Source organism: Anolis carolinensis, chromosome 3 (assembly GCF_035594765.1).
Source record: "Anolis carolinensis isolate JA03-04 chromosome 3, rAnoCar3.1.pri, whole genome shotgun sequence".
In the NCBI taxonomy this organism is placed as follows: Eukaryota; Metazoa; Chordata; class Lepidosauria; order Squamata; family Dactyloidae; genus Anolis; species Anolis carolinensis.
In genome coordinates this window covers 89,501,051-89,519,043 of record NC_085843.1, presented here as the reverse complement: position 1 = coordinate 89,519,043, position 17,993 = coordinate 89,501,051, and the positions used below count along the sequence as shown (strand labels likewise).

At 36.4% G+C, this 17,993-nt stretch overlaps 1 protein-coding gene across 14 annotated transcripts in view; it reads right to left on the bottom strand.

Annotated features, from left to right (window-relative positions):
• Nucleotides 1-17,993, bottom strand: part of dmd (dystrophin) — a 1,684,732-nt gene that overhangs the window by 1,000,211 nt on the left and 666,528 nt on the right. For all 14 annotated transcript variants that reach the window (XR_010004953.1, XM_008107345.3, XM_016992722.2 and 11 more), the window contains 4 exons: nt 15,084-15,234; nt 4,935-5,054; nt 1,919-2,020; nt 1,731-1,838 (listed from right to left, as the gene is read on the bottom strand). Coding sequence is in view for 13 of the 14 variants with exons in the window: in XM_008107345.3 (XP_008105552.2) it covers nt 1,731-1,838; nt 1,919-2,020; nt 4,935-5,054; nt 15,084-15,234 (481 nt within the window). In the remaining variant the exon portion in view is untranslated. The remainder of the gene's footprint in view (nt 1-1,730; nt 1,839-1,918; nt 2,021-4,934; nt 5,055-15,083; nt 15,235-17,993) is intronic.

Here is a 17,993-nt window from a genome sequence, read left to right as displayed (position 1 = left end):
ACGTATGCTTAAGGTTATGCTGACAGATGGTCACAGTTTTTGATCTCCAATTGTGACATATTTTAATGAACATTAAAAATGTAGTCACTGTGTGAGTCAGCAGGGACGTTTAACAGTGATTTTAAACCAGCTGCCATGTACCTGTTAATTAGTTTGAGCAATAAAAGGGAAAATCCTTAAAATATATAATCTTTCTGATTTAGTCATAGAAAATTCTCTTCTAAAGGTCTGATTATAATGATAATTATGAAAAAACTATAATAATTTCAGAGAATTATTCACAATAATATTTTGTATTCCCATATTATAATTCCAGACCAACAACTGTAACAAAAAAAGATTCATAGAGTGCCTCTCAAATGTATATGGCACAAATTTCAGTATCTGTTTGGGCAAGAGTAGAATGACACATAGATCTGACTATGAGAGTCAAAACAACTTTTAAAAATCCACCACTGTTTAGTCAGTATTGCACAGCCAAGATAATCTTCCAACATCTTTTAGGGCCTTGATAAATATTTATTTATTATTTCATTTTTTTCTTGATATAACTTCTGCTTAGGCAACTTCTACAGTACTGGACACTACCTAAATTGCTCATGTTTGCTTGATCCCATTGTAACTGGGATAAGATCATCTAATGATATCTTCCTTGATCAAGAAAAGCAAAATCAAAAAAATCTGGAACTCACACACACCAGTCCCCTCTATAAGAAGCCTCAGCATAATTCAATTCTTATTACCTGGCTGCTCTTTATATGTGGTTTCTTTTTCTTTTCTAAAAAAACCCTTTTTGGAACCCAAGAAAAAGCAACAATGGGCGGCTATGCTCTTCTACAACTCCTATCAATCCTAGCCAGCATAGTCATTGATGAGGGATTATATGGGTAATAATTTTTTTTGGATGGCACAGTTGCTCACCTCTGCCCTAGTGAATTAAGTGCACAATCACAGAAATTATAACTGGTTCATATATAGGAAAATTCTATGAGCCTTTATGGGAGCTTTTCTCAAAGTCCTTCAGTTAAAGACATAAGTTTAACTGGAGAGGTCCATCAGAAAAATGCTTATATTGTTGTTGTGGACCTAAGGACAACTTGTACAAGTTATTACAGGCAGCATACAAATTCAAAATAAATGCATACACAGTATTAATGAATGACAAGCCCATTGTAAGGCTTATTTTTACATAGGGCCTAAATCATTGCTAATTCCAATTAGAATAGAGCCATTGAGTTTGTTAGATTTACATATGTAATTCATGATTCGACAATTGATTCAACAGGTCTGCTCAAGCTGGAACTAACAGGGTTCCAGTCATAATGAACAAATGCTATGTCTCAGCAAAAGAATCTTACTGACACCTATGTTGCATGTTCGTTTTTCCCTAAAACAGCAACATTTTGTGTCCTATTCAAAGAATCTCATCAGAGACTGCAAATAAATAGCTATTTCTAAATTAATGGGCTGCAGCAAGAAATATTTTGATAGTATTATTGTATAGGAAGGTCTCAGTTTTTCACAAAGAATTGACATAGTAAGCATCTATAATTCATGATCCATAATTCATAAATATCCAACAATCCAAACATGCCTTTTATTTTGAAGGATTTTCCTTTAAACTTAGTCTATTTGAGGTCTGTGTCAAAATGTACATAATTATTTGAGACACATAAACTAACAGACACATAAACTAACGCAAAAGGTAGTACATAATATAAAAAACCTACTGCCAACTTTTGCAGATTTTCCAACATTTCATTTTGATCTTTGAAATCAGTGGTATGGATTTTGTTGACTGCATCCTCTTTCTCTGTAAGCCATGAATCAAAAAGACCCTAAAATGAGGAAACAATTCAATAAAGTCACAAATAAAGAATTTTGGAGCAAACAAATGGATACAGTAAACCATTCTCACCTGTTCTTCAGTAAATTGCAACCATTTCCGGAGAACATTTTGAAGAAGAAACCAGCGATCTTCTGTCCATCTGCAAATTGTCGCCCACCGGTTTCCTAAATGCTTTAAAAAAAACAAAATGAAGCAGTGAATAATTGTTAATAGGCATTAAATACTTCTGGGGGGAAAGTGAGCTGCAATCTTTCCAAAAACACTTGAATACCATCAAACTATTTTGCAAAAGAGCCTGAAGTAATTATCATTATTGCTACTGAACTACAATGATAAAGTAATAAAATTATAAACAGCAGCAAATTCAATATTCAAGATATTAATATGTAATATTCAGTATTCACATTTTACAATGTCAAAAGCCCAAATTTATTTTTAAATTAACTAATAACTTCCTGCCAGCTTATTGCATCTATCTTATCAGTTCATTATCAAAGTTGCACTTTGCTACTCTGCTGTTGAGTACGCATGCCCATTATGGAATGCATCTCACCATGTGACTCTTAAGGGAGCATGGCGCATTATCACAGGATGTCTACGCCCAACATCACTGTTTAGCCAGTGTTGCACCACCTGATATCTGCTGGGAAGTAGCAGCCAGCATTGAAAGGACCAAGATATTGACATCTCTAGCCCATCCTCTGTTCAGATATCAGCCAGCATGCCACTGACTTAAATCAAGTGATAGCTTCCTAAGATCTACAGAGATGCTTGCAGCAACACCTAGCATGTGAGAGTCCAAAAGTGGCAGGTAAAAAACCAGAACCTCAATCAGTGGCTGAAAGATTGGGTAACTTGGAAGGCACTGAATTGACTGTGCTCTGGAATCAAGAGATGCAGAGCTATCCTTAAGAAATTGGGCTATAAAGTGGAGTCCACGATATGCGAGTGTGGAAAAGAGCAAACCACAGACCACTTACTCCAATGCAATCTGAGCCCTCCCACATGCACAATGGAGGACCTTGTTACAGCAACATCAGAGGCATTTGAAGTGGCCAACTTCTGGTAAAAAAAACTGTGGTTTTTTTAATACATGATAACTGTATTCTCAATTTGCTTCTGATATGATAAAAAACTATCTTTCTGGAGCTCACCTTAATTTTTAAAAAAATTCTGAAATAGAAGCCATTTGTAGAAGAAAATTATTTAAGCAATACAACTCACTGAAGCATATTCTGGTCACTTTAAAAAAGAAATACAGTCCAGTGAGCTGTTTTTATAGTCGTAAAATCCATCACAATTAGTTAGAGCTTTATGTACACGGATATCTAGTTTACCCAGAGGGCTTATAAACAACACTCATGTAATAATCAGCCTTTGGTTGCTATTAGTAGTCATTTATTCTACAATATGCTATAGCCAGAAGAACCATATTTCAACTCATGTGCATGGTTTTCTTTCTGTTCACTTTCTGACAGTGGAGGGCAGCACAATACATGGAAAAGAACATTGCTGTCATTTTCTTGTTGCTCTATGGTGCTGAACAAAGGCAATTACTTGTATGTTTGATTGGGCCATAAAAGGTCTAATACCTCTGACAAACTTATCACTTTACATTATCTTTATGCCAAATATTTTGCAGCAGACTAAATTTATATCTTCAGTTATCAGTGAACAAGTACACACATGAATCATATAAAAATAAAACAAGTACAGGAAACCCAGGAGCCCCGGTGGCGAGGTGCGTTAAAGCAATGAGCTGGAGACCGAAAGGTCCCAGGTTCAAATCCCGGGAGCGGAATGAGCACCCGCTGTTAGCCCCAACTCCTGCCAACCTAGCAGTTCGAAAACATGCCAATGTGAGTAGATCAATAGGTACCGCTCCGGCGGGAAGGTAACGGCGCTCCATGCAGTCATGCCGGCCACATGACCTTGGAGGTGTCTATGGATAACGCCGGCTCTTCGGCTTAGAAATGGAGATGAGCACCAACCCCCAGAGTCAGACATGACTGGACTTAACGTCAGGGGAAAACCTTTTTAACTTACAGGAAACCCAGGTAATGTATGTATTTGGCATGTATAGAAGTGGCATGCACTGCTTCCCATTTTAGTACTACTGTTCTATTTAATTATTCTTACTTTTTAGAACAAATGTATGTTTATGCATTGTACTTCCCTCAAAAAAGGTGTTTGAGGTTTTTAAATTCTTGAATCAATCCCACTTTTTAAAATGGGCAAAAAAAATCCTTTGTTCATAACGTTTGCAGTAAGAGCTCCACAGTTCTGCTTACAAGCCCTGTGATCTATCTTTAGAACTGTTCTCCATAAATCTAGCAGCCAGCGCCAAGTCAAATGATACAAGGTCACTCAGACTTGCACTTGCTTTGATATGATATTTCCCAATTTGCATGCTGGAAGAAGCTTCACATGCTACACTGAGTCAAAACAAGATGAAAAAAATATATTTGAAAATTAGCATGACTTCAAAGAGAATTACACTGCTCTGAGACTCACATATCAACAGTCTGACAAGATGCAAATGCTGAAGCAACCAGAACAATTGAATAACTATAGTGATAGGGAATTCCAGCTGTGGGTGGCAATTGTTAATAGATGGTTACAGAACAATTAAAGATAGCCATAAGCTGAAGGTGCAGGAACTGTTTTGCATAGTCAAATATATTTTATTTTTTTAAAAGGACAGCATGACACTGTTTAGTACTTGATGAATGGTGGAGATGTGACTTCTCCTTGGAGTACCATCCATTTGAACAGTATTTTTCTGTTCAAATGCCAATTGTAGAGGGTTGTGTCCCATATATCTACCTACAGCACAGAAATTGCATTGTTCACTGGGATAGCCTATATTCTATATATTGTGTATATCCATGAAAATTTAAGATTTTCTGGCTCAGTTGATTTCTGAATAGAAAAATAGCAATATACAGTATATGGGAATGGTATTTTAAATGTGCATCATAAGCATAGCAAATGAGTATTTTGATCTAATTCCAAAATCAAGATGTAAAATTCTATTATGACAGAATTGTTTCCTTTGAGATAGATATGCCAGTGTAATAGTTACCTGCAGTTGTTGTTCTAATGCAACTGTAGCTTTGTCTCCACTAGCTTCATCCACTACAACAACCATGTGAGTGAGTGAATTAACTTTGACTTGTTCCTGCTCTAAGTCTTCTTGAAGGGCCTATAATAAAAGAGACAAAGAAAAAAAAAACATTCACTTAAAATCTCTTTGCTAATAAGCACAAGGGCACCTCGCTCTCCTCTTCAATGAAGTGATCTTAATACAGAAACTGAAGAAAACATGTGGTACTCATTCTGAACATAACTGGCAGGAACATTACACAACATGTATAAACTTGCTTAAGAGTCACAATACTTAGAAGATACACATGAAACTTTCAGAAACTCTGTGGAATATCTCAAAGTGACACAATTTTTATTCAAGAGTCCTGAACAGTGGTTTGTTGAATACATGAATGCAGAACACTATGGATATGGATGTGTTAAAAAAATTAACCCAAAAAGGAGCCCTTATTTTGCTGTACTGGTGTACGAGGATACCCAGCTCCCACCATTTCACAGAGCCTCAGGCTCTTGCTAGCACTTATTTTAGTTCATTCATCATATAAGGAATGCCTGTGACAAATAGGAGCCTACAGGCTTTAGGGGTGCCCTGTGAGATTTGGGAGCCACAAAAAGAAGTTATGGAGATGGCTGCCACCTGTTTTCGCTACTGCTAAGATTACAATCATAACAGAGTCTGGTAAAAGGTACACAATTATAGCTTCATTTTCTTTATAGTATGACTATGTACCTGCTCATTATTTGTTACTTGTGTACATTATAGCACTTTTGTGTCTTTTTGTTCTGCTTTATGTCTACAGCAACGTTAGAGGTCAAATAATTACATGATGCAAAAAACTTTTAACAGAACATACTAAAGCCTGATGCAGTTTGAGCCAGGCTGCTACAAACTTGGGGTTTTTTGTCCCTTAAAATTCATAATTCTAGTAGTAATAAATAGCTAGTCTGTATTGATTTCTTCAGAGCTCCCTTTAACACATTTTCTCCAACTGGGACCTGAACATTTAGTCTTCCCACAGCTTAGACCTTTAATCAAGTACAAACCACAAAAGAATGTCAGAAAGGTTTAAAATGAGGGGGGGGGGGTTACTAGAAGGCTTTAAAAAAAAGGTAATTTCAGGAAAAGATTGGTTTGGGGCCTTTGCCTTCTACTTCAGGGGCTAACATTTGCACCTAGAAACCAAACTTTTATTCATCCATCCCATTAAAAATGATGACTCTCATCACATTGGAGGTGAGTGTTAGATCCCAGCCAGCCAGGGCACCAAGGCCTGCAGTGTTTCAGGACTTGCACTTTGACACAGATAATGCTGAGGATTTTACTGACATTACACCCTCCATGGAGGGGCCTTTACAGCTGCAGGTGCCCGAAGATATTGACTCTGGAGACTTGCTAATTGGAGAAGATTCTTCTATTCCTCCCTCGCAGATAGAGTCAGATGTTGAAGAGACGCCTGGGAACGGGGTTTTCAATCGTAGAGATTTTGTAACTGGAGAAAGAAGTACAAAACAAGAAATCCACTGGAGCCAAAGACTGGCAAATAGATGGGATAATGGTTAGCTTTCCCTTGGGAAAGTTTTGGGAGTTTGTACTCCCTAAATTCTGAACAGTCCAGAATCTGTTAAAAGTGTTTTGCTCAGTAGATTTCCTTGCAGTGTCAACGTTGCTTTCTTGGAGAGAGGTTTCTCCGTCTCCAGCTCCTGTTCCCAAGACAAGTGTTCCAGTTCCAGTCGGGCCATGCCTGCCGCGACTCTCGAGTAGACCTTGACTTTCTGTTTCAAATTTGCCTCAGCTTTGACAACCTTGCTGCCTTGATCGTTACAAAGTATTTCCAGAGGATTGAACTCTGTTTCCTGACAGCCTTGTTTCCCTGTTTCAACTCATGGACTTTGATTTCTTGGGAGAGTTATCAAGCTCTCATTGTGGATTATAATATCAGGCCTTTCCCTTCACCCATTAGGAACCATCATTGACTTTCTAAAAAGAACTATTCCTTACTCAGACTCTATACCTAATTTCCTTTGGATTTATAATTGTTTTAATAAAGATATAGTGTATTATATTGGCTCTTGGTTGGCTTTCGAGTGCTCACGCTGCCTTGGGGTGCAACAGTGAGGGTTTTTCATCATATACAGGAATTATGGGAGAACTCTTTTACACACATTGTGTTGAAGACATCTTCACTATTTCCTCATTGTAGATTGGTTCAACTTAAATAAAGGTGAGTCCTTTTTGAAATCTAACTTTTGTGACTTCATAATGAGAAATATAGATTAATGGGAAAAGTTAGTAATCTAAGTATCTAAGAAGTAGCTGTCCATAGCACAACTGGAGGAAATGGTTGTGGTTGTTTCTCCTTTCCAACTGTTCTCTGTTTCTCCTCTATTAGGTTGCAATATAGCTGTCATCTTGCTTCATAAAGGAAGTATCTTCCCACTCTTATTAGTTAAAATATTTATAAGACTGAATCAGAACAGAACTAAAATGAAAAAATAACAGGACAAAAATAGTAAATCAATGCATAATCAAATAATGAAGTCTGGCAGAAGCATTAAAAATCCCTCTTTCTCGCAGCAGATTATTACAGGTGTAATGCATCAAAGGAATGCAAAATATGCAAGAAAAAATACAACTGTTCCAACATAACTATTTTATTTAAGCTATTTTATTTTGGATACAGAAATGGGATAGAATTCATTTTTACTAAGATTCCTCACACTTTCCACACCATGGATGGTGATTGGGATGTAAACATATCATATATGCTAAAGAGCGTCATTACATTAATCACACTGGAATGTAATATATCATATTTGAATGTGTAGAAAAAGATATAATTGTTATTAGTTTTGTACTAATGAAGTAAAAGCAACCACAAAATGTTGTACTAGAAAAAGAACTAAACTTTACGAGAAAATAACTTAATATCAGATAGCTAATAATTATATCTGGTTTATAACCAGACAGATAGCACATGTCCAATCAGATATTTATTCAATAACTCTTGAATTCATATGAACATTTGCTTGTTTGCATGTTAAAAAGGTGACTCAGAAGACACAACAAAATTTAGGATAAGTTAATTTCCACAAGTGGTAAGTTATTACATAAATAGCAAGATGTTTGCTAGTTGTTAGTGAAGAATAGATATTCAAAACAAAATTAAGAATATAATCAAGGATATCAATGTCATGCTAAACTGTAGCATCAAAACACTAACAATTTAATATAGCTAGTATCTACTTAAAACTGCTAGAAATGGTACATTAAAATTGAATTAATTTAAAGAAAATATATTTAAGAACTCTTTTAATGGATCTCCACTATGATAGTATTCCAGCCATAGTATCACCACTATGTAAGTCCTTTCTCATTATTAGTTTTAATAATTTGCTTTATATAATAAAATGAAATACAGAGTTATTTCTGGAACAGGTGTTAAAATACTGGGTAGGTCTAAGTAGTTGCTCACAGTTCTGACAATAATGATCAAAAACTTTTCTGCTTTACAAATTGAAGCCAATTTTGAGTCCCCTCAGGGAGATAGGGCAGGCTAGAAATAAAGTGTTATTATATTATTATATAAATTGAGACTAGAAAGTATACATGTGTGAGCTTTTGGGTACTTTAGTCTCTGTCAGGGCAGATAACTATCAAGGTTAGAAGATGCACAGGCCTTCCAAGGGATTTTGTAGGCTTGCATCCCCTCTGCTGTACTCTGCAAATTTATGAAAACCAATTTCTAGTTTAAAAAAAACAACAAAATGTGCCCCATATCTTCTAGGGCTAAGGATGCAATTTTGCCATATCTTTACACCTTGTAGGTTTTTTCAGATCTAGAGGTGGCATTTTTCACTTGGATTGGATGAAGAACTATCCCGGCTCATAGAGATTGTCCTTCGTGTCCCTAAGGGTAGAAAAACCATTTCAGACCATTGGTTTTCTTTTGTTTGGTAAAAATGTTTGATACTTGGAATGACTACATGTGGTCTACAGGCCAACCTGGTTTAGTACTAGATACCAAAATGGTAAAATTTTGAAAAAAATGTCTGGAAATTTGACGTTTAAGTTGTTTCATAGATAATATCTTGAGGGCAATGCAATCAAAGCTTGTGCAAAGAAATCAAATACAGTTGGCTTATTATATGGAAGTTTCAAGATGCTACAACTACATCATTTATCTTTTTTATCTACTATTAAAGACATGTGAGGTAGCAGGTTTCAAAATATCTTGTAGTATCCTGGTGGTGTCATTTTTTCCTAAAAATAGTAAAGACATACAACAACCCCAAAATGTATATTGTCAGGATGTCAAGACTAATGTGGGATTGCTGGCCTTTATAGTGAACCATCTGACAGATTCCAGTTTATTTAACTGAGCAATCACTATTTTAGTGGCCTCTTTTTTCTATCTGGGTTAACAAAGAGAAATAAAAACATTAGGAACTGAGCCAAGTGTAACATTTGACAGATGAGTCAAATAAGGCAGACTAAAAGTATCCATTAATGCAACATTTACTTTCAAGGACAAAAAATTAATCATCCTTTCCAGGGAAGAAATAAAAGGTTACAAAACACATCAAGGGAAAGTGAAGGGAACAAATTATGGTGATAGGGAAAATAACAGAACCAAAGTGAAATAAGCATTTTTATTTTCTTCTTTCTACTACATGCTTCCTATTAATAAAAAAAAAATCAGGGATCCAGGCTGTTTCCTATCAATTTGCATGCTGTTCCAAAGGCAATTTCTGAATAAACTTTTCTCACTAAAAGTACAAATTATGATCAGAAAATTCCAAAAGATATACAGAAAAAAACCTTACTACATCATTTAAGCTAGCAACATGTCTTTTCTTTTCATGTCAGGAAACTGCAAGTTGCTTCTAGTATGAGAGAATTGACTGTTTACAAGGACATTGCCCAGGGGATGCCTAGATGTTTGACCATCCTTGTGGGGGGCTTCTCTCATGCCCCCACACAGAGCTGGAGCTGACAGAGGGAGGACATCCGTGCTCTCCCTAGGTTGGATTTGAACCAGCAACCTTCAGGTCAGCAACCCAAACTTCAAGTCATCTGTCCTGCCGGCACAAGGGTTTAACCCACTGCACCACGAGGAGCTCCATAGCAACATGTCTGCCCTTCTATCAGGCCCTTCATTGAAGCTCCTGAAGCCGCCCCTTCGGGCACAGTCCTTCCTGGGCGCACTCGAAGCGGCGCCGGTAGTGGTGGGCAGTGGCAGCAGCGGTGGCGACCATTGGGTCGCTCGCCATGGAAGAAGGAAGTATTTTGTAATCTCGCGAGGTCTCACGGAAATCTCGCGAGATGTCGCGAGAATACAAAATAATTGCTTGTTCCATGGTGAGCGACCCAATGGTCGCCACCGCCGCCTGCTGCGTTTGGAGTGGGGGGGCACAGTTTGGGGTGGGGGGCACAGTTTTGGGTGGGGGGCGCACGGCCCTAGGTTGGCTTACATCCTGAAAAAACCTAGGGCTGCTCCTGCCTTCTATGTATGCAGAACATGCATACTGGATGGCTTACTGGATGGTCTTTTGTTTTTGTGTCCAGGGAGGAGTGATTCAAATGTTTTCAAAGTGTGAGTTAAAACCAAAAAAGTTTTGTGGGGTTTTTAATAGAAATTTTCTAAAAAAAAAAAATAGTAACTTTTTTGAAGCTTCTGTACTTTTTGGATGAAAATGTATCGCTATAAAAAAGTTGGATTTTAAAAAAATGTGAAAATGAACATTTTTCACAGAAAAGAACTGTGTATTGTGCCAAAACTGGATGTTCCCCTAGAAAAAAAATTATGCAGACTAATTTTTCACAGAAAAATCTTCAACTCCCCCCAAAATTGTGGTAGTTTACCATTTTGTCTACAACTTCACTTTGATAAGGCATCCTTTGAGGAAAAAGCATGAGCCAGCAGTGCAATGCTACATCAAAGAATTTGAATGTCATTTTAGGCTCCATTAATAGAAGCAGTTTCCAAGTTCAGCAATAGTCCCATATTTTTTGTATTGGTCAGGCTTCATTTGAAGTATTACATTCCCTTCTGGGACTGTTCTTTGTTATTCCAGAGGGTAGGGTTAGTTCTAATAAAGTTTTAGGCGAATAGCTTTCAACCAGAAAAAGAACTTCTTGACAGTAAAAGCAGTTTGGAAATGGAACCAATTGGGTTGTTGTATGTCTTTCGGGCTGTGTGGCCATGTTCCAGAAGTATTCTCTCCTGACGTTTCACCCACATCTATGGCAGGCATCCTCAGAGGCTGTGTGTTCCATGCCACACAGCCTCTGAGGATGCCTGCCATAGATGTGGGTGAAACGTCAGGAGAGAATACTTCTGGAACATGGCCACACAGCCCGAAAGACATACAACAATCCTGTGATCCTGGCCATGAAAGCCTTCGACAACACAAGGGAACCAATTGCCTAGAAGGTGAGATCTCCTTCTTTGGATATCTTCAAAAAGCTTAGGCAGCTAGCTGCTGGGAATTTTTTAAATTGGAAAACCTGTATTGAGCAATTCAACTCCATGGTCTCTGACTGAGGCCCCATCAACTCTATGATTGTATGAATCATAAAGTTGATATTAACTATACATAAAACATATATTTAAAATTACTTAAGCCTGGAATCAGTGTATATGAGAAGTGATTACTTTTGAAGATTAAATGAAACCTTCATGAAAGCAAAAACTTAACTTTAATCATAATTAAATGTTTAATTCTGTCTCTTGACTGAACAATAGAGTGAAACATTTTTTAAATGTTCCAAATGTTTTTCAATTCAAAATAAGAGTAGAAGGCAACAATTCTACCAAACAGGTTGGGTTAGTGCAGATATACAATCACACACAGAAAATCCTTTCATCAGATTTTATTTCTTCTCTGCCTACTAACTGAAATTAAAATGTTGGCTTTCATAAAATATGGTAGAATTGGAAGCCTAAAGTTCATTTATGCAATCACAATGCAGTAGCTCCAATTTGTCTGCTTTTTATCAGTCTGATTGAACATGACATGATGTATCAAAAGCTATTCTGGGATGCTAGAAAATGAGAAAGTGGGATTGATTTTATGCCTTCTCTGCTATGGAAGTTGCATGGTCCTTTTTAGTTTTTGATGGTGAATGCAGTGTTTTATTAGCAGCAGTAGATGTTCAAGCAAGATGGATTCAGTGAGCCAGTATGATGTAATAGTTTGCATGTTGGACTAAGACTCTAGGAGACAAAGGCTGAAATCCCCATTAATCCATAAGAAGTCTAAGTGATCTTGGGCAACCCATTTTCCCAGTCTAAGGCTTCTTCCATCCAGCTAAATAAAATCCAACATTATCAGCTTTGAACTGGAATATATGGCAGTGTGGACTAACCCAGTTCAAAGCAGATATTGTAGGATTTGATATTCTGGGATACAAGGCTGTGTGGAAGGGCCCTTAAAGCAAGACAATTACAAGTTGTCCTCTGGTTTTTTGCTAATGGATGAAGAAGAGCTAGGACGTTTTAATTTTTATCAACCACAGAATAATCTAGCCAGTATGGCCAGTGGTTGACAGCCATATGTTGAAGAGGAATTCCAACTCTCTATCCATTTTGAATGCATGAGACTTTATTTGCCATTATTAGTGTTTGTCATGTTGTCTGACATAGATATTATAAATGGAAAAAATGATACATGGAAGAAAAGTGAAGCTAACTTTTCATCTCCCTCTGCATTTCAGATAACTAACGATCCAGCCAGTAGAGACAAATAGGAAGAGTATCTCTGTGTGATTTGGAAATATTTTTTACACCAAGAAAGTCTAATAGGAACAACAGAAAATCTAGACAGATGAATCTGGAAAAAAAAATCATACGTTGTTGTATTATATTGTAATATATTGTTTGGAGTCAAACACTGCAGATCACACAATCATTTTATGATTTCCATTTGATTTTAATTAATCATGAAATACAGGCTGCATTGAGTTGCTGTGAGTTTTCTGGGCAGTATGGCTATGTTCCAGAAGCATTCTCTCCTGATGTCACAGCAAACCCAGTGATTCTGGCCATGAAAGTCTTCAACATACAGGCTGCATTGTTTGGAATTTTTGTTTTGTTTTGTTTATAATGTATACCCATCTTTACATTAAGGCTCATTCTGTGATAACAAAATCCAAACCAGAAAATATGTCCTTTCAGATGCTGGACTGAACTCCCATCAGTCCTATTTTAAATAGCAAACACTCAGGGGGTAAAGTCATACAAACTCAAGAGAGAAATAGATTGGATATAACTCCAAATGTGAAGGTTGTAGATTACAGAAGATCACATTGATTATGACAAAACATACACTAGAGGTGTGCAAGGTGCAACATGTGTACCATATGCAGCTTCCTAGGATCTCAAATAACTCTCTATGAGGCAAATTGCCCTTCATCATGTTCAAGAACAGTCAAATATTTCCTGTTTGTAAAACAGAAAACCTTTTTTGGCTTAAAAATAGACCATGAACAATTATTACACAGTTTCCTAAGTCCCTAAGGTACTACTGAGCTGGGGAGTTGTTCTGCCCTCTGAAGTCTGGGAGAAGGTAAAAAATGGCTTTTCAGTACTCAAAAGTTTTCCACCATGATTAAATTAGAATTTGCCGTGTTTCTGCAATGCAATATATATATAACAATGTTATGTTCTTCCTGCTTATCTGTCTCCCCGGTCTGTTCATTCACTATTGAAGTTGAAACATCCAGTGGGCAGTGGTGTACACAGACACAAGCTGGAGGAGACTGAATGAGTCTTGATATGGTCTTGATATTTTACTTCAAATGGACAGGTAGAATTGTGCCAGAAACATTCTATTCATATTTTATTGCATAATAGTCACCACTGCATATTAGTTGCACCTCCATTTCTATAGGTGCCAAAACTGTATTTTTGTTTTCCTCACATAATAGCCACACCTCCATTTAGGGCTGATTTTCCCTTCCTTTCTCCTTTCTCTGAAGGCAAGGCAATTTAAAAGCTATAAAATTGAGGTCTCTGAAGTTTCACTCTCCTCTCTCTTTCTTCTGAGGCAAGGTAGTATACAAAAGCTGGAATAAAAGAGGAAGGAGAGAAGATCCGAGTTCCAAAGACCTCCATTTCAGGTTTTTAAAATTGCCTTGCCTCAGAGGAAAGCGAAAGGAGGGAAGAATGAGGCTTCAGAGACCTCAATTTTATAGTTTTTAAACAGCTTTGAACAGCCCCAATTGGCTGTGCAGTTATTTTTTAAAAAAAGACTGGATCCTCCTCTTCCTCCTTCTCCCCTTTCACAGGAGAAACAAAGGCAGTCTTTTTCAAGCTTAATAGTCTCACCTTTTTATGACAAAAGTGGTAGAAGTAAGACTACTGTGTGATTAAATATGATTAAATTTGATATAGTTTTCCTTACTGATTTTATATAGAATCCTGGTCCTATCTGCACATATTGCCAAGAGCAATATGTGGAAATCAGAAAACAGATTTTGGTGGATGTTTTTATTCTTCATGTATAACTGGAGCTTTCCTAAAGATCTTCATGCATAAAAATAAAACTTATTGAACACAACAAACCCAAGTCTTATTCAATTCTTTTATTCATTATGTGCTGGCTCCTTGTTTTTATAATTAAATTCATTTTTCAGAAAACCTCCACATCTTTTCCAATACAAAACCAGGCACTCAGTTTGCCTACTTTACAGTGCTCGGGGGTGCATGCTCAGAGTCCCAGCACTGCTAATGAGATTAGAAATCCCAATTATAATAACTAATAGTATCGATTTGCTACTAGAGTACTCTAGAAGGAAAGCACAAGATAGCAAAAGAAAGAAACCAGGGAATAATAAAATCTGAAATGTTATTATTGTATTTTGAAGTAAATAGCAGATTGCAATTCCCTTTTCCCTTACCATCCCAGTCTAATTCTTATTCTGTGAATAATCACTGTGTGAAAGCGGGTGGGGAAGAAGCTGATGCCACTCCTAGTTTTATTAAATAGGAAATGTAAAATTTCTGTATTGTACTCTTTGCCCACTCCAAATTTACATATATTAAATTAATAATAAATATTCAAGAGAAGTATTTATTTATATAGTCCTTGGAAACGAATGGACTCAAAACAGACTATACTTTACCTTATGTTCTTCCACCTGCCGCTTTAAATCCTCAAGATCTGGCCCCAAAGGTTCTGACTCTATTTTTTCTGTTCTTTCCTCTGTTTTAGTTAACCAGTCAGATAGTTGGCTTAGCTGCTGATTTTGTAAATCCATTAGAATGCGATGCAAGCTAGAGACAAGAAGAAAAAACTCCAGTGATTTAAAAATCAGGCATATATAGAATTACCAGTAGATACACCAGTCTTTTGTGCATGACAGGCTACAAATTTATGTTAATCATGATTGACCATATATTGTCCAGGAAAAGTTTTGCAAATAAAGAAAATGCAGAGCAGTTTGAGCTGGCTGACCCATCAGATTCCAGTGAATGATTTTCCTGTAGTTCTTAACTTTCCTGCAAATTCTCTTCCTTCCCTTTGATTGTTACATAGAAGATGAAACCAACTCTTTATTTACTTCCTCCTTCCCATTATGGAAAACTTTAAATACTTAAACCATGCAAATAAATTTTTGTCGGCATTTTTTTAGTAAAGACCCAACTTCAACCAAAACTGTGATCCTGTTTCGTTTGTTCCCTTTGGCATCATTTGTGGGGACTACATCACCTGTTTTTCACACATTCCTTTGATGAAATAAAACTAGAGCTATAAATATTTTCATATTTTGTTCATATATGAGAGAGTGAGAAGTTTTCTCGGAACCTAGCAAGATTCCTAGATATTTCTATTGCAAATTTTCAATAACTCATATTAGCATTTAAGGACTTTTTGCAAAACCTTTGTTTCCACTAAAATCAGTATTTTGTACAGAAAATATTTTTCCTTTAACAATTGAGGGCAGAGTGACAAGCAAGACTATGCTTTTGCACAAAAACCACAAACAAAAAAGAAGAATGAGACGACTGCTTTTTGGTCTCATGGAAAGATGATAAATCTTGCTGCAGTTGACTTTTTCCTTCCAATGGCAATGACACAAGATACCTTTTCCTATTGAGATAATGAAAAATTGAATTCTTTAAACAACTTTAATTATGATTATTTTGAAGTCTGCTCAGCTAGATAAACAAAACAGTCTTCTACACTGTTGGTTCCCAAACTTTAGTCCTCCAGGTGTTTTGGACTTCAGCTCCCACAATTCCTAAATGCTGGTAAACTGACTAGAATTTCTGGGAGTTGAAGTCCAAAACAACTGGAGAACGAAAGATTGGGGACCACTGTTCTACTCAGATTTGTACTGAGATTAGAGGATTTGCATGTAAAATTGGCTCTTGGTATCTGCTGGGGCTTGGGTCCAGGGTCCCTATAGATACAAAAACTGTGGATGCTCAAGTTCCATTATATACAATAGCATAGCAAAATTGTGGATCTTATCTATAATGGCAAAGTCAATATTTGTGTTTTGGTTTTTAAAACGTTTTCAAGTATGGGTAATTGAATATATGGGTGCAGAATCTGTGGATATGAAGAGCAAGCTATATATGCACTATGTTCTTTGTGGAAAGCAATATCCAATAACTCCTTTTCAAGGCCACAGCTGCAGTATGGGCAGAAGTAGTTCTTTTATCCCATGGTGCTCAAGACTCATCAAGAACAAGGCTGACTTGGGGAAACTGCATCCAACTATAACAAGTCGTTGGAGTGCAGCAAAAAGAGCAACTGAGAACTACCAGAGCATTGTAAGTTTTGGACAGCATTTTCATTACAATTTTGAGTTAAATTTTTATCATGTTCTGATTTTTAATTTATCATATAATAAATAGCAGTAGGATTCAGGCATAAAGGCAAATATGTCAAAATGTAGAGGAATATATATATATATATATATATATATATATATATTCAAAACCGATGAACCATGCCTTTCAGCAGCTCATATTATTTGAAATTGTTAATTATCATTATGAGTAAAGGGCAGTGATTGAAGTAAGCTTGTTAAAAACAAAGGGTAGATCATGCCTTGGCATTTCTGCAACAATTTTTTAAAGTTTGAAAAAAGATTTTATAGTCTGTATTTCTTTCTTCTAAAACCTGGAGATACCCCAGAGCTGTTTTATTTAAAATAGATGTGTTTTATTCAAAGCAGATCTGATTTGGCTAAATTGGGATCAGACTCCAGCATGCTGGTTCAACATACTGCACTACATTATTTCTCCTGTTAGTCAAATGATACCTACTTCTCGTCTCTGCCTTTTTTTAATAACCTATATAATTGTCCCTCTTATTTGACTTTTACTGGTTGCTTCTGTTCTAAACCACCAGGGAATTGAAACTGTCTATCAGAGTCAACAATGAAAAGCTATTCAAGATGTAATTAACAGACCATTCATCAGTCATCTTGTTGACATGCTAAACTAGATATAACACAAGGAAGAATATGGAAATTGTACTTATAATTAAAATCCCAATCAACACTTTATCATAATGAACAGGACATTGCCAACAGTGCATTAAGGCTTCTAAAAACACTACTAATCAGGTCTTAAAATATGATTGAAAAACACTGAATACATGATAATGTCTGTCAATAATGTCACCTGGGTGGTGTATAAAAGCTAACAAACTGGCAGCTTTTAAAAAAAATCCAATGTTGAAGCAAAGCTTGTAATTTTAAAAAACCTAACTAGTTGCCCAAATTGGTTCCCAAATTATTTGATGTAAATTGTATTTATACTTCAATTTTTAAAATTCAAGTGTTTTCTTTTCTTTTATAAGAGTAAGGGAATAATTACTCCATGGTTCCTTAAAAATAATCACAAATGTACAAACCTGAAAATGCTTTAACTGCATATTCAGACTTCCACCACTCCTCAGTGTAATGACATACAAGAAAATGCACAGCAGGTTTTTTTTTTTTTAAGGCCAGCTCTGCCCTAGAAGATAATCGCTAAAGAGCTCTTCTATATGTGGGAATGGAATGGAGTGGGGTGGA